This window comes from Aythya ferina (genome assembly GCF_964211825.1).
Source record: "Aythya ferina genome assembly, chromosome: 18".
NCBI lineage: Eukaryota > Metazoa > Chordata > Aves > Anseriformes > Anatidae > Aythya > Aythya ferina.
The window spans coordinates 1,730,580-1,755,031 of NC_140317.1; the positions used below are offsets into that span (position 1 = coordinate 1,730,580).

The following is a 24,452-nucleotide window of genomic DNA, read 5'->3' on the forward strand; positions in this document are numbered from 1 at the left end:
ACAGCATTCTCCTCAAGAAACTGGCTGCCCTAGGCTTGGACTGGCGCACGCTTCGTTGGGTTAGAAACTGGCTGGATAGCCGGGCCCAAAGAGTCGTGGTGAATGGAGTCAAGTCCAGTTGGAGGCCAGTCACTAGTGGCGTCCCCCAGGGCTCGGTGCTGGGGCCGGTCCTCTTTAATATCTTCATCTATGATCTGGACGAGGGCATTGAGTGCACCCTCAGTAAGTTTGCAGATGACACCAAGCTATGCGCATGTGTCGATCTGCTTGAGGGTAGGAAAGCTCTGCAGGAGGATCTGGATAGGCTGCACCGATGGGCTGAGGTCAACTGCATGAAGTTTAACAAGGCCAAGTGCCGGGTCCTGCACCTGGGGCGCAATAACCCCAAGCAGAGCTATAGGCCGGGAGAGGAATGGTTGGAGAGCTGCCAGGCAGAGAAGGACCTGGGAGTGATGGTGGATAGTCGGCTGAATATGAGCCAGCAGTGTGCTCAGGTGGCCAAGAAGGCCAACGGCATCCTGGCTTGTATCAGGAACAGTGTGACCAGCAGGGCTAGGGAGGTGATCGTCCCCCTGTACTCAGCTCTGGTGAGGCCGCACCTCGAGTACTGTGTTCAGTTTTGGGCCCCTCGCTACAAGAAGGACATCGAGGTGCTTGAGCGGGTGCAGAGAAGGGCGACGAAGCTGGTGAGGGGCCTGGAGAACAAGTCCTACGAGGAGCGGCTGAGGGAGCTGGGCTTGTTCAGCCTGGAGAAGAGGAGACTCAGGGGCGACCTTATCGCTCTCTATAGGTACCTCAAGGGAGGCTGTAACGAGGTGGGGGTTGGTCTGTTCTCCCACGTGCCTGGTGACAGGACAAGGGGGAATGGGCTTAAGTTGAGCCAGGGGAGTTTTAGGTTAGATGTTAGGAAGAACTTCTTCACTGAAAGGGTTGTGAGGCATTGGAATGGGCTGCCCAGGGAAGTGGTGGAGTCACCATCCCTGGAAGTCTTCAAAAGACGTTTAGATGTAGAGCTTAGGGATATGGTTTAGTGGGGACTGCTAGCGTTAGGTCAGAGGTTGGACTCGATGATCTTGAGGTCTCTTCCAACCTAGAAATTCTGTGATTCTGTGATTCTGTAATCAGGGAGATGAGGTACATTGGTGGAGTTCTAGGAAGAGAGTGTGGAAAAGCTAAGGATGGTTTTTATTCTCATGGCTGTAAGTTAGCATGACTAAAACATGTGCATGTCTGTAAGCAAGATCATCAGAGCAATTTTTTTGTTTTTCTCAAAGGTACTTCTCTGCTTTTCTTTCTTAGCAATTCCAGTGTATTCCCTCTTCGGACTTGTCTCTCCTGTTTCAATTGGCTTTAACAGTTTCAAGCTGCCTAGTCATTTGTGATGATTCTTCAGCCCATTCCGAGTGGCTTAATATGCCTGAAAACATCAGCTTCCATTCTGAGTGACCTTTCCCACTTGTTTGGAAGCAGCTTTTCCCTGGGGTGCTGGGTAGGGCAGAATTAACATGGATGCTCTTGCTTGGCTGCATGATCCCACACCCCATGCACCACTGCTCTTCCCCTGCACAAGCCCAGCAGGGTGAGGGCAAAGTTGGCACAGAGCATCCCGTGGAGAGGCCCTCAGAGATCCTCCAGCCTGGCTCTACTGGTAGCACCCCCCAGCTGGGTCTCCAGGTGTCTGTGCTGTGAAGCAGCTGTGTTTCCTTGTTGCACAAATCACTTAGATGAGTCTCCTAGACTGGGAAATACTTCATTAAGTTCTAGGCATCAAAAATCAGGCTTGTTATCCAGCAACAGGCTAGGTAAGTTTGCCAGAGCAACTCAGGAGCGAATGAGAGACTGGCACCTTCTAACGTGGATATGACTGTCCTTCACTGGTTATAGAGGTGCCTGGATGAAACAGAGACAAGATGCCTGATTACTGCAGGATAAAATAGGGTGAGGTAGATCTGACCATAGCCTCACTGAGCTCTGGCTCCTCATCTCTAGCAAGGAGATAGTAAATAAGTCTTTGTTCCTGGAGACTCCTTGATTATTCAGTTCAGATGTTCTTGGGCAGAAACTGTCTTCTCCTACTTGCCTCTGCTAACTGTGGGAAAACAAGTGACCTTTAACTGTCTGGAAAGCCTGAAGAAACCCAGACAATTAGCTGAAACACAGATTTTAAGAGTATCTAATGCATTTTGTTTGATTCAAATAGAAATATTATATTTGCTATTGATTTTTTCAGAACAATTCATTTTTTCTAAGCATGGAAGGCAGTTCACTAGAAACAAAGTATTTTAAATATGAAAAATTCAAATGTAATAATTCATTTGCAAAGCCCAGACTTTTTTGCTGTTGTTGTTGTTCCCACAGACTTTCTGTTGTCTTTAGCTCCTACATATGCACTAAGAAAATGATGTTGCTGTCATTTTGGAAGGGAAAGTGTGGCTTCTTATTTTCCTTTGGCTCTGGAGAAGACCAGATATAAGAACATGATTCAGTTATCCTAGAGGTGCTGAGTCTATGAAAGCCCAGTGGGAGCATGGAGTGCTTAGCTCTTTCAGAGCTGAAAGTTTTTATTTAGTTACCTAAACATATAGTGTGAGGCTGTTGGTTTAGCATTTGTCAAGCTCTTTGCAAGGTGATGGACTGGTCTAGACCTGACAGTGATGGGAAAATAACTTCTCTTTCCCTTGTATAATGCAGGGATTTCCTTTTAGGGCTGATGATGCTGAAAAGGTAAAGGGGTGAATGAACCCCACATATCTTCCATAGCCGATGGCTAGAGATGAACTCTCATATTCTTAGGTTTGTGTTGACTGCCAGGTGTCCCCTGAATGGAGACAGAGATATAATTGCCCAGAGGGTCAGGAATGCCTCGGGAGAGGAAGGCGGACTCTGCTCAGCACATTCTTGAAGGCATTTGAGCTTGGTACCTTAACACAAGCCTGTTTTAATCTTTTTATACAAATATCTAGAAAACAGTGCTGGAGGACAATACATATTCCCTTCTTCTGTGACACACTGAGGGGCAGGTTGGACATGGATGGAACTATCCTTTCTTCAGCTGCAAAACAAAATTTTCCAGACCCCATGGGCCAGACATTTAGCAAGGTAATGACCAGTTCATGGGTGGCATTACTTGGTTTGAGTGAATTTATATTCAGCGTGAGTCAGGTAAGCATGGTAGGAGTGGGTAGAGAGTAATGTTCAAATCGAATATACATTGCCAGATGTTGGCTGTGAAAGATGTAGGAGTTTCAGTTAGCACACATTTGTTGTTTTTTAATGTTTCAGTGAGCTACATCAATATCCTTTACTCAAGGAGCTTTCAATGACTTTCAATCTATGCACAACACGTAGCACAATGGATGAATCATGGGCTGATCATTCGCTTCATCACAACAAGAGCAGTCATTGGTGCAGTTCCTGGTGGGCGCTTCCCTAACTTCTTCCCAATAATGTCAAGAACTTGTCCAGCCTCTGAACTGGAAGTATTTATTCCAGGTAATCCCAAGCATTGCAAACCAATTGCAAATAAAAGAACATTTGGGGGGCTTTTCAAAAGATACATTTTAATGCAATTTCATCTGAGAAATTAAAATGAGTCATCACCTCAAATTAGCAACATTTTAAATCAGTAATGTTTCAATGTCATGATTTCAAGAGTTTCCCATTATCAGGTAATATCATCAAAACTGTGCAAGAACATGGACAGCTCACCTCAAGGATGCAGGGAGGGGAAAATGTTTATGGTTTGGGAGAGAGAGCTCCAAATGTTATGTCATGGATAGTCCAAGGGCTTCTCAGCTGCTTAATTTTGTGTGTCTCTGTTATCTGGCTGAATTGGGAATGTAAATTTTATACAGACTAAGGAAGTAAGATCTACTTGTCATCCCCACCTACCTTCAATGAAACTATCGCAAGTATAGATACACCTAAGTAATTTTTCAAAATAAGCAGTATAAATACCTGACTGCACCCAAAAATGTCCTTGGAAACATAATAAAAACTTGATGTCTCAGTCTGGAGAGAGGGTTTTTCATCAAAAAATATCACTTATTTCAAAATCCCACCAAACTGAAGAGAATTCCATGACTTTCTGAAGAGATTTCCCATCAGCAACAGTGTTGTGCTGGAGCATTACAGAAAAGTTGTCAGAACAATGCAATACTTAAAACAGCAAGAAAGAACAGATACTAACTGGTGTGAACAGGGCAGAGAGCAACACTCCAAGACATCAGAAATGTACCATCAACCAGTGTACGGTGTGGGTCAGGACCGGCTCTGGACACACACACCATGACACATGGTGGGTTTCAGCACTGCTCAGGAAAGGCAGAGGTGCTCCTACAGAAATGGATGTTCTCAGCCATTTCAGCAGCTTTTCTTTGGCCTAGGTTTGTCACCTGGTTTCAGCTGCTTGTGCAGATGGTGAGCACCGAGGCGAGCTTGGCTGGTGGAGACACAGCCAGCCTGGCTCATCTTGGCTCCGCCACAAAGAAAAAGGATTCTCAGGTGACTCCACCAGGAGCAGATATGAGGTAGAGGATATGAGGCAGCCCTGTGAGGGGGCCAGTAAGCAAATAACCACATGTGCTCTCATGGTAATGAAGGGACTTTTTCTCTCTACGCTTCCTTGATGGGAAGTGACAGTTGGGAGAATCATTACCAGAGATGCCAACTTGGGCAGTGCAACAACAGAGGGAGGAAGATTGTTGTCTTAAAGTTGTTCCCACCGCGGCTGATGAGCAAATGAGATACAAAGGAAATGAAATGAGCTGGCACCTACTTAGTCTCTTCAGAGAAGAATATTTACTTGGGTTTGTCTTGACAGCAGACTCGTAGGATGGTGGGAGGTGAGAGAGGTTCTGGAAGGACCGGGAGAAGGACAGATCATAAGGTTCAGTGGCAGAAGTAAGGATGTTGTTCATTCGTGGCTTGTCTGTAAAACAAAACAAAACAAACAAACAAACAAAAAAAAAAACAACAAAAGAGAGAAAGACACGTCCACAGCATGCACCAAAACAAGATGAGAGGTGAGCCATCCCCACAGATCTGGCTAGGGAGGAGAGCTATATCTGAGCGAGCCTCAGCAACAGGCTTTTGGGCATAATTCAGCTTGGTACCCACAGACTGGTAAAAAATGGGTCCTGTGAATCTGTTTCCTTTCCCACAGCAATTATGGAGAGAAGCAAACTGCCATCTTGACAGCCCCCAGACAGACAGAGCAGCCCTCCTCCCAGGGGCTGCTGGACGGTGGGTCATGTATCCTGCAGGGCTGCACCACAGTGTGGTGGGACCAACCCCAGCGCATCTTGTACAAGTTCAGACACCATCACCTACCTTCACCCAAGCAAGTTATATGTTCCTCAAAGCCACAGAAATGTGTCTGTGGGTTCATTTTAATTTGGGCTGATAATCAAGTTGCTCTCTCATCATGCCAGATTTCTGGCCTGTGCTTTGAACCTGGAAGCTCCTGTACAAAGTCCAGTCCACAGCCCCAGAGATCTGGTGGGCCCTAGGGTGGCCATGATCCCCTGCACATGGGAAGCATGAAGCAGAGCTGAGCTCATCTAGGTGCAGTCACAAGATGAGGCAAGGCCTGGAGAGGTTCCTGAGGTGAGGAAGCAGGGTTGGAGGACGCCCTCCTCTACTTTTTCCACTTTGTTGGTCACTGAGGGAGTCCCCAGCCCATGTCAAAACATCCTCTGTCAGGATGCTAATGCCAAGGGCACTGCCAATAAATATTAGCACTGAACTACAATGTTAAGAGCGAAGTCCAGGCAATCTGCAGAGTTTGCCTCGTAACTGAAATCATGTCCCTTTGCTGCAAGCTGGATGGAAAAAAGTCTTTCATCAGCTCAGCTGAGGGACAGAGGCCTGTTGAGGTAAAGCATTTATAACTCCCAGGTGTTCAAATATTAAAGTAGGCAGAGATAAGAGTATTAAAAATAGCAAGAGCTGATATTGTTGGGAGCAAAGCTAGAAAAGGCTACAGGGTCATTGAAGGGGCTCTGTGTGGGCTTGTAGCAGTGATGGGGTTGCACTAGCTGGGTCAAAAGACCAAAGAGGTGGCCACTCCAAGTGTGCTGTGATGATATAAATCAAAGGACAAAATGTTCTGATGCAGCTGAGGAGCAGCAGAATGCCTAAGGCTTGGTTTCACGCCTGCCTGCCACTCTTCAAAAGGGTGCTCATGAAGAGCAATGCAACATGTGCTCAGTACTCACTCGTGCCTGAAGACCCTCTGTCTCTCCTGATCTATGGACTGGTGGAAATTAAAGCACAGCTTCTGCCCCAAACACAACTGTTTCCCACAATTATTATTATTATTATTATTATTATTATTATTATTATTATTATTATTATTTTATTATTTTTTTTTTCAGGAGTTGTACCATCTCCTCCCCTGCTGCCTGGGTCCTGCCTGGAGCCTTATTTGAGCTAGAGAGCAGGACTCTACTCCTGGAATAGTTATTACCTGGTAAAAAGAACATAACCCCAATTGAGCATATAGCTAATGTGTCATCTCTCTGAGAGCATTATTTTTCTTCTGATGACTTCAATGCATGTCTCGCAGACTGACTGCAGGATTAGGAAATGCATCATATTCATCAGGGAGGGGGAAACAATTGATTAGATATTATCCAGTCAACAGAGACTATATCAGCATGGAAACTATATCTCCACTCCTATTAGTGTTTGTGTGGCAAGGAGCCTGGGGTAAGATCTCTGCAATTTTTACGGCCAGAACCTGTATATAATCTCTATTTTGCATGGACATTTGGGCAAGCTGAAATAAGCCCAGTCATATGTATTGTGTTCAGTGCCAAAACAGGAGCATTAATTGACTGCTTGCATGAGGTGTATGAAATTAAGTGCCACACATTTCTCTGATGGGCTTGTGCAGAATCACTGCATCTTCTTGCTGCTTTTTCCATCCAGTCAGTCAGGAACTGATCATTTTGATTTTGGCAAATTAGAAGTCACCTTGAAATTCACTACTTATCATTCAGTAAAATAAGTAATAAACTGAAATGACCAAAGATAATTTCAGATGTCTTTTGCATAATGTAGTTTGAGGGAAAGATCAGAGGCCTGAGAAGCTCTAGTAAGGAGAAACATCTTGTGCAGTTTAAATTCTGGGAACAGTTCAGCAGAAGTTTCTTAGTAGTTCATCACTCCTGCAATGTATTTAAGTCACAATTTCCTTTGGTCACTCTTTTTCATTTGTAGTGCTTATTGACTTCTATGGAAGGTGCAAGACATAGTTAATTAACAAGATGTAAATAGGGAGATCTCCCCATTTCCTGCAAGACAGATGAGGTGGCACGCTGCTCTGTTCCCCATCATTCCCACTCATTCCAGTTCAGTTCTATGTTCTGGGCAATGGGAGATGCCCACTGGAAGATGGACAATGTGCTATGGTTACTGGATTTACCTTTGAAAGTCAGTATTAGACCATGTTTGCCTCACCTCCATCCTGCAGCCACATCCCATTTCATGTCTGAGCAAACTTGCAAAGCTATTTGCAGAGGAACATGGATGAAATGAAGCTCACCCAGTGCATAGTGCACTACAGAAATGGGAACATTACCCAGCAACCTCATTTCTACTGGTTTCAAGATTCCCTTTTGCTACAGCATCGAAGCAACCGCACCTTTTTACAGCCAATGCAACATCTTAAAATTCAGAAAGTGTCTCTCTGATTAATTCAGCAGGAGAGGGCTCAACCCTGCAGAATTTCCTCTTCTGCTGAGCATCAGCAGTTTCACATTGCTGCTGCCAGAGTGCTGCATTGCTCCAGCCACAGGCAGGGCTGGTGACATGGGACAGCACTGCCAAACACACAAGGCTGCATAACATTGGCACAGTAAGTTCAGGAAGGGAGCAAGCATCTTTGTGGACAAAGACTTGGCCTTTGAAGCTCTAATCTTTCTTCTTGGGGACCTACCAAGCAAGAACAGTGCATTTCTTCTGCTTCATGGGCCAGAACTGTTGAGACAGTCCAAACCCTGTTGTACTTCCATGAAAACCAGTGGACTCATGGACCAGACTCAGAAAGGCTCCCCTGTACCACTTGGATCACGGTCTTAGAGGAAGACTTGAGAAGGTGCCACCCTACAGCAGATGGGAGCTGTGACAGTGCAGAGAGCTCTGCTCCTGAGGAACCATGAGCACTGCGGCACTGCGGGACTGCCAGAGGAGCACCTCTCCTGCAGTGGCCTTTACAAGGGCTGGCATGTCACCTGCATGGATTTTAGGAGGCTTCAGCACTTCCCTCCATGCACTAGGGATGGCAATTGCAGCTGGCCTCTGAGTGGATGTTATGAATTCACGCTTCTGCTTTATGCATATGCCCCATTACTTTATAAACTATGAAGGAAAGAAAATTGCTCTCATTTCAGGGAGATACTCATTGTACTTTCATCACTTTGCAAATTGTGTGCAAGCACAGGGCTGAGAAGCAGTCTCAGGATTTTTAAAGCTTGTGTGGTGGAGACCAGACCTGAAGTCTGTGAAGTGTCTTGCTCTGTCCTTATTCTTTGAAGACAGTTTCTTTCAAAGTCTGTTTACATGTGGAACGGAAACTTTCATGTATGAGGACAGGAGCAGATGATAACCAAGACAAAAAAAAAAAAAAAAAAAAGTGAATTTATGGCAAAATTTTAAACAAAGCTCAAGTGGCAAAAAGGATGTGCTCCATATTTGCATATGAGTCTGCACATATGTTGTGTGAATTTTGCAAGACATTTCAACAGATGCCTTTTAAAACATTCACCCAGAGAAACCAAACAATGTCACCCAGGAGAAGCTGATACAACCAAGCCTTCTGCTGCTCAGCTTCAGCTCATCCTAGCTTCAGTCCTCTGTCAAAGCACACACTGCTCCCCCAGCACTGCCTTCTGCTCAGCCATTTGAAAGCTCAGACACAAAGTCTTCTCTGATTTGGATGCAAGCTCTTACAAAGGGACACATTCCTCAAGAAAATCTGTTAGTTGCTAATGATGTTTGGTAGCCTTCTGTGCCAAGACTTAGCACCGCCTGAGCCATCCTGGGAATGACACGCTGCTATAGCAGGCACAGAGCTGATGTTCACACACTGGAATTAAAATTTACAAGTTGTATCTTCAGCTTTTTTGGAGGGAGCTATAAGTGTTTTCACACTTTTTTTTTGTGTGTGTGTGTGTGTGTGTGTGTGTTATAAATACTGTTATTAATAGTCTTTTGCATGTCTCACAAAGAATCTCAAAGAGTTTATACATTTCCAGCTCAGATCCTCTGTGGTGTAAATCAGCAGCTCTCCAGTGAATAGCTGTCCTTGTTTATAGGAGTTGGAGATGTGGGGTTTAAAATTCAGTTAGTAGAAAATAAAACACCTCTGCATATCAGGATGACTTTTGGATTAGGTCTTTCAGGGCTGAGTACAGAACAGCAGGTGAAAGGGTTAAGAAGCAAAGAGGGTGAGCTATACTAGCACACTGCAAGATGCCCCTACATGTTACAACGTATGCACATGATTTAATGATATAGCTGAATTATATCACCCAGGGACTATTGACATGATGCTTCTGAGCACACTGTGCTTAACAGGGCATAGCATAGTTACACACCACAACACAGAGTGACAGGAATAATATTGCCAACTAAAACAAAAGGAAAAACTTCAGAAATTATGATTACACTTAGCAATCACAGAAAAAGACACTTTCACTTCTCCCTAGGCTGGTTATCTTTTTACAGGGATGCAGAAAACAACTCATGGCTCTGGCATGAGAGCAGCCAGAACATAGAAGCGTGTACTGCTGGAACCAGGACTCATTCCTGCTGAATTTGAGACTGCAGTTGGAAAACATCAGCCTGTTAACTCCTTCAACCTCTCAAGTGCCTCCTGCTCAAAGCTTGAACCTGCAGGGAGGGGAAGCAGACTCGAAGAGGCAAAGACATCAGGTGTGATCCTGGGAGCAGTCCAGAAAAGTAAGTAAGTTGGTATTAGCTCTAGCCACTGAGAGACACAAATCATCCACCCTGGGTGGCTTAACTGGGGTTAAGCTGTCCTTTCAGCCCTTTGGGACTAGGGCAAGGAACAAGCCTCTGGTGGGCTGGGGGTGATGCAGGGAGCACCACAACCTTCTGGCTGTGTCACAGGGAGCTCTACACCAACAGCATTCCTAGCAATGCAAATAGTAAAGAGCCATTGGGCTCAGCAATTCTGCATGCTCTGATATTTATGATGCTGTTGTTTTACCTCCAGAACTTTTTTATTAATTAATTAATTTATTTTCCACTCATGTCCACTCAGGATAAAGACACTGTTTTGCCTCAATTACGGTTCAGGGTCTTCTGCTTCTGTAAGAAGAGCCTGAGGCCAGTGTCAGAGCTATCCAGTTCATGTAGCCCTTTGCTTTCCAGTGGTATTGTCATAAAGAGAAGCTTCTCAGGGTCCTCCCACAGGTGAGAATGGAGACACAGGGGCACATCTGGGTGGGCCATGGGCCACGGGCCACATCAAGGGTGTCAGAACAGCATCTATCTGCATGTTGAGGCATCCATGCTCCGCCGGGGGGCTGCACACAGAGCTGGGACCCTGTTTTAGTCCCTCCATAACAAGGCCATGAAAACAGTGATTCCTTCATCTGAACGCAAGAAATATTTAGTCTAAAAAGCAAAGACCAGTTGCTTCAATGCTGAAGTCTGTAAAGGAAGCTGTCATTGAAAACCTCTGTCTGTGCTCTGTCCCTAGGTTGTTCTCTGTCCTCTATTGACTAGAGGAAGGTCAGCACACATTATCAGAGGCTTGTCGCGTGACTCAAATGCACCCACAACCCAAGTGAAACAAATACACCCCTTGTGCTGAGGCTGGCTCTGCACTGAAGAACATTACCAGTAAATTTCCAGGTCAAGGCAGGTGAATGGTGAGCTTCATTCACCAAACACTTGGCTCCAGTCTGCCTCATGAGAGTGTAACTGGAACTGTACCACAACACACCAATCTCTGTGTACTTTGCTTTGCAAAGTTTGTGCACAAGGTGGTTGAATCACTGATTGCCACTGATATCTCCATCATTAAAGCCCTGCTGCTTTGCAGAAAGTGCAGTGAACATAATGTGTGTACTTGTTACGTAGGTTATATACTGAAGATCTGATTATCTTTAATTTCCTCACATATATTTCTGCTGGGGATAAATCTAATTTAAACAGTCCTTAATTGTTATGATTTTGTAAACAGTATCTTAAACACAATAGACATAGAACTCTCAACAAATTGCTGGAGGAGATGTGACAGTATAGGGAACCATTTTCATATCCTCTGGGATTGTCCCAAATCAAAGCTTCTGGTCTGATGTTAGAAAATTGATGCAAGAATTATTATAGCAATATATCCCCCAAAGTCCTGTTACTGTGTGGGAAGGAAGATGTCCTGAATGTTTGAAATGAAGAGAAGGGAAAGAAAGGAAAAAAAGGAAAAAGAAAAAAGGGAAAAAAAGGGAAAAAAAGGGAAAAAAAGGGAGGAAGGAAGGAAGGAAGGAAGGAAGGAAGGAAGGAAGGAAGGGAGGGAGGGAGGGAGGGAGGGGAGGGAGGAGGGGAGGGAGGGAGGAAGGAAGGGAGGGTTATAAATGAGAGGCTCACATACATGCATGTGTGCATAGGAGTTTGTTTAAAGTTCAAATGGGTACTGCTATAGAATTGAATTCACCTCTGTCAGAGTAAACCCAGACATTACCTGTGGAGAAACACTTGACCAAATTAAAAACTCAAAGTGAAGCCATTTGTTGCTTATGGTTTTTGGTTTTACTAAGTATTTTTTTGAGATGATTTTCAAACGAACTGACATAAAACTTATAACGTGAACTTCCTACTAACTATATTATTTAGCAATTTCCTTGTTATTTATATAGACATAAAAATGTTTATACAAGGCTTTTGGCGGTTTAGTGTAATTAAATATGCACTAAATATAATGAGATTAAACTTAAGTAGCAGTAAAAAATAAAGTAATAAGCTTTACAGAAACTGAACCCAGGCAGTCAATATATATTTGTCATAGCTAATGTTATACTGCTTCAGTTCTGTACACCTATCTTCTATTTTTTCATATTTTAATTTTTTTATAAGGGAATATTTTGTATGTACTTGTTTTGTATAAAGACTAAGTAGATAAACAAAATAAATTAACATATCAAAAGGTGTACCTGCATTTCACACGCAAAATTTAGTTGCACATAGAAATGAGTTCTTGAGCACTCACATTCACCTTTTGTATACAAAATACCCAGTATTCCAGAAGCAGGTGTGGAATTCTCTATTTGGAGCTAAAATATGCAGCTAATGTCTAGAGCTGAAGTTTAGAGCTAAGGGAACCAACATTAAACTTCTGATTTCAGTGGAACTGAGGCCTGAAGGTTACTGAAAGCAGAATTTAGACTGAGGTCGCCAAAGGCCCATAGAAATTTCTGTAATGGGATGTTCAGTGCCCCAGGAATTAATTAGGTACATGAACAGACCCACACCAGAAAGAAAGCCAACAGCCTTCTTTCAGAGGTGAGTTGCTGAAAGTCACAATGGGGAGTTCAGAGTCCTCAGCAACAGCGGAAATGAAATCCTGGTGTGGCAGACCATGAGCTGACAGACCCACCTGCCTCTGGTTATTCATCATGGTCTTCACTGGAAAGTGTCTTCCCGAACTTGCCACGTTCTACAGGACAGCACAAACGTGTCACCTCTCTGCAAATGCTTTTTGCTGGCCAGGCAGCAGGAAAAGGGAGACTTTCATCTCACCCTGCATTGGCTGAGCTGCAAACAGCACTAGGTTAATTAAATGATAGCAGCCTGACAGAAAAGATTATATACGATCCCCTCATTAATTAGTGGTTATTCCTTCCTGCATCAGAAGAATTTGGTATAATCACGCCATGATCTCATGGCTGCATGACCCACTGTGATGGGCATACCCTTGCACTGAGAAGCTGTGTGGCACAACCACAAGCCAAGTTAAAACTGAGACCCTTTTACCTCTGGGAACCTGATGTTGAACGTGAACAGCTCATGTAACTCATGCCAAATTTGCCTTTTTTTTATTTCTTCTTTCCTTTTTTTTTTTCTTTCTTTTTTTTTTTTTTCCTCCCTTGGGCCTCATGGACATGGATTTACTTTATTTTATTTCAGTTTGTTTATTTGCAGGAAAAAAAACTGCCGCAGTAATACAAGGGAGTGTTTGCATATGGTGCTGATAAGCTTTGTGTGCATTCAGAGAGGGCTTGTCACAGTGACATCTGCAGGCAGCAGAGCATGGGCCACCAGGAAATACCAGTCCATGGAAACTGGTGTTTGCCATCCTCCAACTGTCTCAGCTGAACAAAGACTGAGTTGTAGACAGAGGTACAGAAAGCTGCTTCCAAAACACTGTTTGGTGGAACAGATGCTCCACTGCAACAGCACATCTGGATCATTCCTCTCTACTTAGATCCTGTTATGATTCCCAAGACCATTGGGGAGGACAATGGTCTGGTGCCATTTGCTCTACATCTGCAAAAGGCTGGCTGGTTAGGTGTGGGGAAAGGAGAGCTCAGGGAGCTTGGCTTTCATCCCTCCTAGACGAGGAGGTCCCTTGCAGAGCCCTGGGCACCACATCTATCATATGTTGAGAGCCTCCTCTGATTATTGCCAGGGTTATATGACTTTGGAGAGGCAATGTAATGGGAATAATGGGAGAAAGTAAGGAACCACAAAGTTGCTGGGATGGTGAGGATAGGATCACCAGCCCAGAGGATCTGAGTTTTCATCCTGATAGGTATTCCAGTTTGCAACAATCCACTCTCCCCATCATATACATGTATACCAGGCCAACTGCATCCTGCAGACACGGGGTGGGGTGGAGTGAGGGGGAGGAACCAAATACGACTGAATCATACAGTTATTTGTAGTCAGATCGTTCAAATTGCTTTGTATGACCAAACTGTTTAAAACCATAGAACCATTGAATGACTTGGGTTGGAAGGGACCTTAAAGATAACACAGATCCAACTCCCTGACATGGGCAGGGATGCCACCCACTAGATCAGGTTTCCCAGGGTCTTGTCCAACCTGGCCTTGAACAATTCCAGGAATGGGGCATCCACAGCCTCTCTGGGCAATCTGTTCCAGTGCCTCATCACTGTCTGAGTGAAGATTTTCTTCCTAACCTCTAATCTCCCCTTGTTTAGTTTAAAGCCATCAATTTTTAAGGCACAGTAGTGGAGGGAAAAAAAGAAAAAAAAAAAAAAAAAAAGAGTTTCTAATCCAAGATCATGAACACTTCTGCTTTGGTTTTGTCTCTCAAGTAGATAAAAAAGAAAAGCATCTGTCAGGTTCAGAAGGAAGTTTAACTGTTCTAGCACATTGTTACTTTGAATTATTGAATGCAATAGGGATCTGGTGGGTGAGCTATGTTAAAACCTCTGCACACAGATCACAGACACAGGTAAACTGGGCTTATCTGTGTCTTTTGGGGTAGATCTGGAATCCCAGGCCATTGTGGATGTGAAGAACAGGTGGTAGCATACAGAAAGAAGACATTACAATTCCATTCCAATTACTTTTCTCATGAAAGTAGTAAATATTAAAAGAAAACAAAAAAGAAAAAGAAAAAAGAGAGAGAAAAAAAAATATTTAAAAAGGTAGTTTGAGAGTGTTTGAGGCCTTCAAATCATGTTCAATAAATATTTCTATGTTACTGCAAGATCTAAAGCTGATGTTTCCCCTGTGGCTTTGGGAGATAGGAAAAAAAAATAATTAGTCTTACAACTGAAGGTAACATGCAGACTGAGCAGCAGCAAGACCCACCCAGTAGGAAAGGAAAAGACCAAAACTTTGAGGAGACTTTTTTAAGGCTCCAACCCTTTTTTGCAACAAATTGTGGAAGTTCCTATTCAAGCACACATGACTTTCACAATAAATCTGTTCCCTAGTATTTGTCGAGACGAAGTTCAAGAGTTAAAAAACAAAAAATGCCAGAACACAAAGAGCAACAAATACAGCAATTCAGAGCAACAGGTAGAGAGAATCAATACCTATTAGGATGAGATCTACTCATCATTTACTTGTTCCTTAGCAGAGAGGAGGTTCCAGCTGCAAGTGCTGGAGGAATATCTCACATTCACAGGGTGAAGGGTGCAGGGAAAAACAAGGAGGAGACCCAGACAAGGCACGAGGTGAATAGGGAAGAGAGCACAGAGGGCTGGGGTGCACTCAGAAGTTGCACTGATTGCACAGCGGCAGTGGGAACCAGCGACTGGTTTGGGTTTGGATGGAGCTGGGAAGAGGCAGGTGGTTTGACTGGGTGGTCTGTGATTGCTACGATGCTGGAAGGGACATGCTGCCCACACCTGACTACTAATCTTGAGCCAAGGCAATCAAAGCAAGGAGGGAGCTAAGGTAGAGCTAACACAAATTCTGGCCACATATTATGATACCAAAATCATGCCAGTTTAAGAGCCCCTACCCCATATTCACTGTCCTTCTAACCTATCTTAAAAAAATGCACAAGCAGCACTATGAGTTGAGGGGCTTGGCTGACAAGATCGACTTTTCTTTGGTTATCATTTGGATGGTTAAATCTCACAGAACTTTGCTGATGTGAAAGTGAGAAAGGAACAACCAGACAAGGGAAACCACAAGGTTGATAGGTAAAGCTATAAAAGATCGGGCCATATTTAATTGTGTGCTCTAATGTAAAATATGGTCCTATGTTTAATGTTAATGGAATACATCATTCATGCATCATTGCCATAGGAACCATTCCATTAACATTAAACATGCTTTGATACCAGTAAATATTACTGGCTGGCAGAGGAAAGTTACAACAAGTGTAATTTTGCTCTTTGTTTTCTCTTACCATGTGTAGGTGTCTGGGTGGCACTGTTTAGTATCAGGTGATTATAATTTTGTTCTTGGTCATCTGAAATTCACAGAGAAAAAAAAAAAAAAGATCCCTTTAAGAAACAGCTTAGCAAACCCACTGATCTACAGATGATAATTACAGCTCACAGTATTCACAGGAAATCTCAGCATGATTAAAGAAAGAAGAAAATGCTTAAGAAAGCAGAAGTTTCTGTTATGTAGTTCGCTTAAAATTCCAGATGCAAGAAGAACATGATAATAGCAAACTGCTCCCCTTCTGCTGAGCCTGCAAATTAGAGTTGTCTGTAAAGGTAAGAAGCATGCCCAGCCAGGAACAAACCAATATCAGTGGTGTCTTCCTGGGAGCTGCTGGAACCTCACAGCCCCAGCTCCACTCCTCCTCCATCCCACATGAAGCTTTCCAGGACATTACCACCAGCTACACAGGTAACAGACTCTCCCACTGAGACCACAACCTTACACGATAGCAATGTCACGTAGAGTCTAGGGAAGGATCAAGTAAGTAGCTTCATAATGCAGGAGGAAGAGTTCAACAGCTGCACCTGGGCTGCAGCTCTCTCTCCCCTGAGAGCTGAGACTACCACAAGACCTGGTGGATTCATATTAAATGCATCATGCTGAAAAGTAGGAGGGAAGCAGTCAAAGGCAGCTTGACTGCTACCTTAGTGATTAGTAACTGTCCAGATAAAGTTTCCAGAAAAACATTCAATAAAGAATTAAGTGTCTTTGTCCAGTACTTTTTTGTTTGGTATGGGGATTGTATTAAAGTAGGGGGAAAAGATTTCAAGGATTTTACATCTTATGCCTAATGTCTAATCTGCTATTCTTGAGAACCTCTCATGGATATTTCACTTTGCCCCCAGGAGACCTGTTTCATAATAACTTTCTTACTGCTTTTTAGATCAATTTCTTCTTCCTGTTTACCAGGACCACGGAGAAAATCCCTGTTCTTTCTGCAATAGTTTTTTTATGCCAAAGTTGTTATTTTGTGTTCCCTTAACTTTATTCTTCAAGCTAAATTACATAACTTCCTGTATGCTTCCCTATAAAATTTGCTTTGCCTTTGATTGTTTCCATCCTAGTACCCTGCATGCTTTATGATTAAACTAGATCCTTCTCCAGCCTTGTGCCCAGCCTGGGACATGTTTGTGGGAGGAGACCTTACTAGTACAAAGTGGAATGTGTGGATTTTTCCAAGTGCTCTACTCTTGTTCACACAAACTTGTATGGTATTTTCCTTTTCCATAATGATGCAAAATTCCTGGTTCATATCAAGTTTATGATTCATTATGCTTTTCCTGCTTTTCAAAAGAACTGCAACTTGTCCATTTGTTCAACAAATACAAAGTTTTTTAGTTTTCTTGTTTCAGTCCAATGCATAGCATTTTTCTCCATTTAATCAATTTATTTTCAGTCTATTTCTCGAGTTTTTAAAGAGTATTTTAAATTCCAATCCCATCCTCTAATAGACTTATGGTCATCCGAGCTTTATATCATCTGTAAATTTAATAAGCAAATTCCCTTTCCACCAGTAACAAAAAGACTGAATGCAGAAACACATCAGTTCATCTTTCTACTGATATTTACTCACTTTTTATGGTTAGTCAGCCATTATGGCATCTACCCTATCGAGGTTCATTAGCACCATGTTTCTCAAATTAGTCTCACATTACTTTCCCACAAATAACTGAAAACCTAGCTAGAGTCACAGTCCCTCATACAAGCTATTTCTCCCTGGATAAAAAAGCACAGTAATAATAATAATAATTAAAAGAACAGCTTGACATGATTTGTCTGCTACTTTATCTCACTGGAAATTCATCTCCTTGCACAACATACTGAATGTCTGTGTACAGCCAGAGTTAAAACCAGAGATTATTATTATTATTATTATTATTATTGGATGTCAACAGACTACGTACCTTAACTTACTTAGCATCTCCATCTAGAAAATAGATACTTATCAAATACACTGCCAGTGAAGCTTAGAAATTATTAGCCTGGCTAGCAGTATGTTATGAGCAAACCTTGAAAGGAGGTCAGGTTCCCACAGGCATTTAAAGAGTCCTTCAGTAAGTGGCCGACAGATCTCCTAAGACAGAATTTTCCTTTTGATCTTCCATTGACGGTTACTTTTAGCAAGCAAAAATTCTGCAGTCATTGCTTGTGATTTTGTTTCTGTTCCTCCATACTGCCTCCTTTCACTTTAATGTGAAAACAGAAGCAGAAGATGAACGGCATAAATTTAACTCTTTGATATTTCTGGAATCCCTCTCAGTCTGGAGGGACTTTCAGAGGTTTGGGATCAGCTAGGATACTTGTCATCCAGTTTCCAGCAAGTATGGCACAGAATTCTGCTCACTAATTTCTACATTATGTTTTAACGTTTTCTGGAGTTCAAACAAATGCTTTTGGTAATACAGTTTTAAAAGACTTTACATGATGGTAAGTCTGACAGATACTTAAAAGAAATAACTGCAGTATTTTTAGACTTTGCTACCAAAAAACATTATATACTTTAGTTCTCAATCATCTGTCTTCAACTCCTATTAGATCTTTCATATTTTTTGGCCAGAGTAAGAAAACAATTTATTATTAGAAAACTCCTCCAAAAGTAGATATTTCTAGATCATGAGACTTGTCAATCAGCAACTTGATTATTCTCTTAGATAGTCTAAATATTTTGTGCTTCTGAAAAGCTTTAGAGATAAAGTCTGGGCCAGACTTCAGTTATAGTCAGTTCATGAAACTGTCAGGCACAAATGTGTTCTGGATATTGCCATTTCAGTGGTGTTTAGTCAATACAGCCAGCAGCTGGGTTGCTGAGACTGCCAGATACACAACTTTAGAGCAGTCTCCTCTATGCAGAATTTGTAGGGTCTTTGGTTGCAAAGGCAGCCATTCTGCTCAGTGTGCATCAGGGGTGTCTGTGCCCTGATAGCAACTGCTTCTCTCTTACAGCTGTTTTTCTGTTCCTGAGTTCATAGAATCACAGAATTGCTGAGACTGGAGACGTCTCTGGAGATCATCTGGTCAACCGCCTAATCAAAGCAGGGTCAGCTAGAGCAGCATTGGCCAGAATTTGGCCAGCAATTTGGCCAGCAATTTGGCCAATCAGTGGAGATTTTGAATATCTCCACTGATGGAAAGTATTTCCAGTGCTCCACCACCATCATAGTAAGAAAGTTTTTTTCTTAGATTTAATTGGAATTTTCTGTATTCCAGTTTGTGACCATTGCCTCTTGTCCTATCAGTGGGCCCCAGTGAAAGAGCTTGGCTGTTTTCTTTATTTGTCCCATCAGGTATCAATACACATTGATTAGATCCTCCCCAAGACTTCTTTTCTCCTGACTGAATAGTCTGAGCTCTCTCAATCTCTTCCTATACAACAGATGTTCCAATTTCTCAAACATTTTTGTGGTCCTACTCTGGAGCCTCTCTAGAATGTCTCTCTCCCCTGTGCTGTGGACCCCACCACTGGACCCAGCACTCCAGATGTGTCTCGCCAGTGCTGAGCAGAGGGGCAGGATCACCCACCTCGACTTGCTGTGCTTCTCCTAATGCCACCCGGGATGCTGGTGGCCTTCTTTGCCACAAGAGTGCGTCATGGGATCATGTTCAACTTCGTATTCATTATGTATTTTACCAGTTATTTCATCCATCATTTATTACTTTAAATTATTTAATTGAATTATTAAATCTATTTTTGAAAGGTTCAAACTAAGTACTGAGTAATGAGCCTATTGTATTTTATGATGACCTGTCCTTGACATTTTCACCTGGTAACTTCACTGAGCATGAAAATTTCTACACAACCATTTCTCTCCTTAAAAAGTGAGATACATCCCCAGGAGGTCTCCATACTTCCATGTGCTTTGTATAGCAGCCTGTGGTACCTATGCTAGTTCTTCTGGATTTCAGCCAGGCATAGGGCTGCAGTTATGCAGTGTAGTTAAGGACAGCAAGGACTTCCAGCATGGCTATGGCAAAGCTATTTTTCAAATCAAATTGCTAAAAACATCCAAAGATACAAACTGTTTGTCCTATTCTCTACTAATGCTGCTCATGCTAGAGGAGTTGACAGATAAAAGGCTACACAGAGATGATGGAGACACGCATTTGAAATGTGAGCATTTAAAACAGTAACTGGCAAAACTTTAGCACATTAACTATTCCAGAAGGGAAACAACAGTTTTCTCTCTCCTCGAGACACAGAGTACTCCAAAGCAGTGACTTCCTCTGGCAACCTCACTCCTGGGGCAAGATATGTCTTCACTGAGGACAGTATGACTATATCAGCATGAGTAGGAGCCATGGTCTTGTGACTCAGCTTTCTATTTCACCCTAATTCCCTCCCCTCCCCTCCCCTCCCCTCCCCTCCCCTCCCCTCCCCTCCCCTCCCCTCCCCTCCCCTCCCCTCCCCTCCCCTCCCCTCCCCTCCCCTCCCCTCCCCTCCCCTCCATTCCCCTCCCCTCCCCTCCCCTCCCCTTCCCTCCCATATTTGCTCTGAAAAATCTCACATGCTCTTAGGTTACTGTTTAAGAAATTGCATCCAAAATAGTCTTATCCTGAATTATTGGCATTTTCATATGGCTGAGCTAATCAGGCATCTGAATGCAGTACTTGTCTTCATTTACAGTTTCTGTAGCCTATTGTAAACACTTTCTAAGCAATAAAATGCTTTAAAATGATGGCCGAGCCTTCCTACACCTCTTCAGGTTTAACAAGATAATGCTGTTAATTGTGAAATGCCAGTTAGGCAGAAGCATATCTATTGTAGAGACAAGGATCTGAGTTCAAAGCTATTTACTAGGAAACTCCATTAGGGAAATAAAGGATTCATAGTGCTCTGAATTGCCAGACCACAATGCAAAATTTCTGAGCACAGCTGGAGGAGTGATCAGATACAATAACCAGCAGAAAGAAAGAGGCATTTTACAGTGGGAAAGAAAACCTGTGGTCCCAGAGCCTTGGGAATCTGGGAGAAGCCACATGGACAGACGGGGCTGTAAGGGTTTCAAGTTTCTTTGCAAAGAAAATGGGCTCATACAGTTAGGACAGAGAAAAATGCTGCATCCTACAAGACTGTGTCTGTGGTCTACACGTGAATCCTATAACCGCTGCTCTGGGAACTAGAAGCCATGTGGGGATGGGACTGTGGTGGGGGCGTTAATGACAGGAGAAGGGAAGATGGAGCAGGAAGGATGGGATGCTGGGCCTGCATGAGGGATGGTGCAGGAGAAGTGTGACACAGGTCAAGAGAAGGCTGTGTCCCTCTGAGGTGAGGAAAAGACCAAGTCTTTAGGAGGGAGAAAGAGAAGTCTGCAGGTGCCAGGGGACGAGGGCCTGTCTAGGTGGCCTGGCTGCCTTGCTCAGGTGGCCTTTCTGCTGCAGGTACCAGCCTGTCCGAGCCCTCCAGAAGGCTTAATGCTACCAGGTAGGACCCAGTCATAAGCACCTGCATTAACTTAGACAACCATGGGACCAGCCACAAAGCAGCCTGCCCTGACCTCTCCTGCCTGGTCATGTCCCTGCAGGAGGCCCTATGCAGCCACCCCAGAGAAGTGGCCCCACCGTCAACACAATGTGCACAGCATGTCCAGTCCCCAGCTGTGCTGCCCACCTCATACCCCTGCCACCATCAGTGCCAGCACTGCTGGGGACAGGCCCCAGCACCCAAATTCTGCCCGTGGCAGTGACATCTTGGACGCTGAAAAGGGGAGAGCTTCTTCTGAGGCAGGCCGTCATTCAGTGCTAAGGGCATCAGATAATCTTGTGCACTGTCACAAAGCTCTCATTGTCTCTTATCCTCCTCCCTTCCTCCTGTTTCTCCAGGTCTCCCTGCGGAGGTGACACTGAGGTGGGCTGGCAGCTCCCCGTGGCCAGGCCAGGTGTCTCCTGCAGGAAGGGGGTTTCTGCTGGGCTTGGAGTCAGGCCTCAGAGAGGTGTGGGTATGGGCACATGAGAGGGGTTCAGGTGCTCCCCAGACTTTCCCAAGATCCTTTCCTCAGTGTCCCCAGCCAGCATCTCCAGATGGAGAGGAGAGATTTCTCAATTAATAATCTCCCAGATTTTGCTGAGAGTGCATTGCATTTTTTAAAAGACTTAGTCTGGTGTCAGCTGTGGCATCCAATGATTGATTTGAAGAAATGCAAATGTCTTCTTTACTGTGGATGATAAAACATGAAGCTGTAATTTTCCCACTGAATATGCAGAATGCTTTATGGTCACCAAAACAACAAAAGAAGTAGCTGAGCGACTTTGGTGATGGGACAATATGAACTCCCTCAGATATCTATGGGCAATGGGCACTGTAAGTGCCCAGAGCAGATCAGGATCAGACCCCTGGGGACCTGAAAGCATCTCTAATGGCCATGTGAAATCAGCACACCCTGGGTCAGCTCCAGGGCGGGATAGACTGAATAGCCCCTCACACCCTTCTTCTCAGAGGTGGGTCTTTGTCTGCGGAGGTATCGATCTCAGCATTGAGAGGATCTCTTCTTCCTGTGGTCAGGTTTGACAGCTCTAATTTGCAGCATAAACTGCAAAGTCAATTGTCTGCCTCAAGGTGTAAAATTCTGAGTACCTGGTGAAGAAAACTTTAAATATACCCCAAAGAATTCCCATTGTATTTCTTATCTAGAAGATGCTCTTAAGAAACAATTCTTTTTGTGTAAGGGCCTTTGTATAAGTAACCTTTCCTTTGCTACTTTGTTTTACTCTACTCTAGGGTACATTTTTTTCCGTCTCAGGGATTTTATGTGTGTTTATTGTTAATAAAAACTTGATTTATTGTGATCTCCAATGGAAAAAATAGCAAGTGTCAGAATATGGAAAGAAATTGCTGTATTTTCTGGTCTGTCTTCCCTAATAAAGTCCCTTATAAAAACAGCAAAGGAAGGATATTTTTAATATATGCCAGCTATATAACAGATATATGATAGCTCTGAAAGTCATGCAATAATTTGTGTTAGTTTTGCAGTAGTTATTAAAGCAGTGGGAACTGCTCTGAAATCTATATTTGACAGGACCAAAGAAATGGACTCAACAGAAGCCATTCCCCTATGAAATACACTTTCTTGCATTCTGCCCCTCTGGTCTTTTCAGCAGCCTCAGCGTTTGCCTACCTTCGGCCTTATTCTCCAGCTGAGATATTCAGCAAAGAACATAACAAGCAGTTTATTTTTCTGATGACAAGATAACTGTTTGCCATCTGCATTAATGAAACGAAAATCCCCTTCAAGAGCTAATCTTCCAGAGTACATAAATGCAGCAAAAGACTACAGACTTTAGGAACTGAAAGAGATGGAGACCCCCAAGGCAATGAAGAAAGCAGACCAAGAAGTGATGATGAGAATGTAAATGCCTGTGGCACAAAGCTACCAGTTTATTATCTGCCTGTCCCCATTGGGCTTCTTTTTTTTTTTTTTTTTCACAATTTGTGGTCAAGGGTGTACCACCTGAACCGATGTCCTTCAACTGCTGCCATGCTGGTCAGGCAAAACTGAGCAGCGTGCCTGGGTGAGGAGAGAAGACAGCGACCCTTCTCTACAGGAAGCCTTCTCCCATCAGTTCAGATCAGACAGGATGGTGGCAGAGGGCATCTCCCAGCACTGGGGACTGTCCCAGGGAGCTGGCGGAGGCTGAGCCCTTGGTCTCCTCCTGAGGGAGACCTGCCCAGCCAGGACTCTGTGGTGCCTTACCAGGGTGACGAGCATACAGATGCTAAGCCTAATACTCATTAAAACCCAGCTGTCTTTCATGTACTTTAGCCAATAACTACTCACCTTATACTTTTATATTATGGATATTCAGCCTTGCAGTGTTTCTGCACCTGGCTAACGATACCCACACTGACACCCAAAAAAGGGACTGTAGCAATGGACACAAGAGTCAAAAACAAAAATTAAGCTACTAGTGAACTCAGAACATCAGTTGTTAAAGGGACTGGAGATGCCAGATTAAAAGCTGTCCACAAACCTTTAATTTGATCTTCATTAAGTCAGGTTTTTGTTCCACCATTCCAGCCTATTTTTCAACTGTAATCCTATGACTCATTCATTGAACAGGATGCTCAGGGAATAAGGCAGCTATTCAAGAGTTATTTTAATCCTCATTAAGTAGTGAATGGTCCTGTTCTTTAGTATCCCACGCCATCCAAATACTGCACTGATTATGGAAACTGTTATTTTCCATACAGGCTTCCCTCTAGTTCTCATCTAAGTCTCACAAATGTCTCTATACTCTCATTACAGGTAGGGTGGGCTCTGTTAGCCCCAGATTTAAGCTGAGCAAGAGAGCAATTGTACCTGCATCTGCAAAATTTTATTACTTTGAGGAACCCCCATGGAACAGACAGGTCAAATTTTGCAGATCATACTGGGGATTTTTATTAGGATTTTGCAAGCATAACTAAGATGCTAATTAATCATATCACTTTTGTGGGGAAGGTAAGGCAGGTGCAACCATTTCTGGTTTACATGTGGGGAAAATGAAGAATGCAGGTGAAAGCACTTCCTGAGGCCATGCAGCAGCACAGGGAGGATGGAGAAGCTGGAAATGCT

At 43.5% G+C, this 24,452-nt stretch overlaps 1 protein-coding gene across 6 annotated transcripts in view; it reads right to left on the bottom strand.

Moving 5' to 3' along the window:
- The window catches only part of SHISA6 (shisa family member 6), a 260,223-nt gene that overhangs the window by 11,274 nt on the left and 224,497 nt on the right, over positions 1–24,452 (bottom strand). For 2 of the 6 annotated variants that reach the window (XM_084491783.1, XM_084491779.1), the window contains 2 exons: positions 15,863–15,925; positions 4,778–4,930 (listed from right to left, as the gene is read on the bottom strand). In XM_084491783.1, the coding sequence (XP_084347909.1) occupies positions 4,778–4,930; positions 15,863–15,925 (216 nt within the window). The remainder of the gene's footprint in view (positions 1–4,777; positions 4,931–15,862; positions 15,926–24,452) is intronic. The other 4 variants (XM_084491784.1, XM_084491781.1, XM_084491780.1 and 1 more) reach the window with 3 other exon arrangements.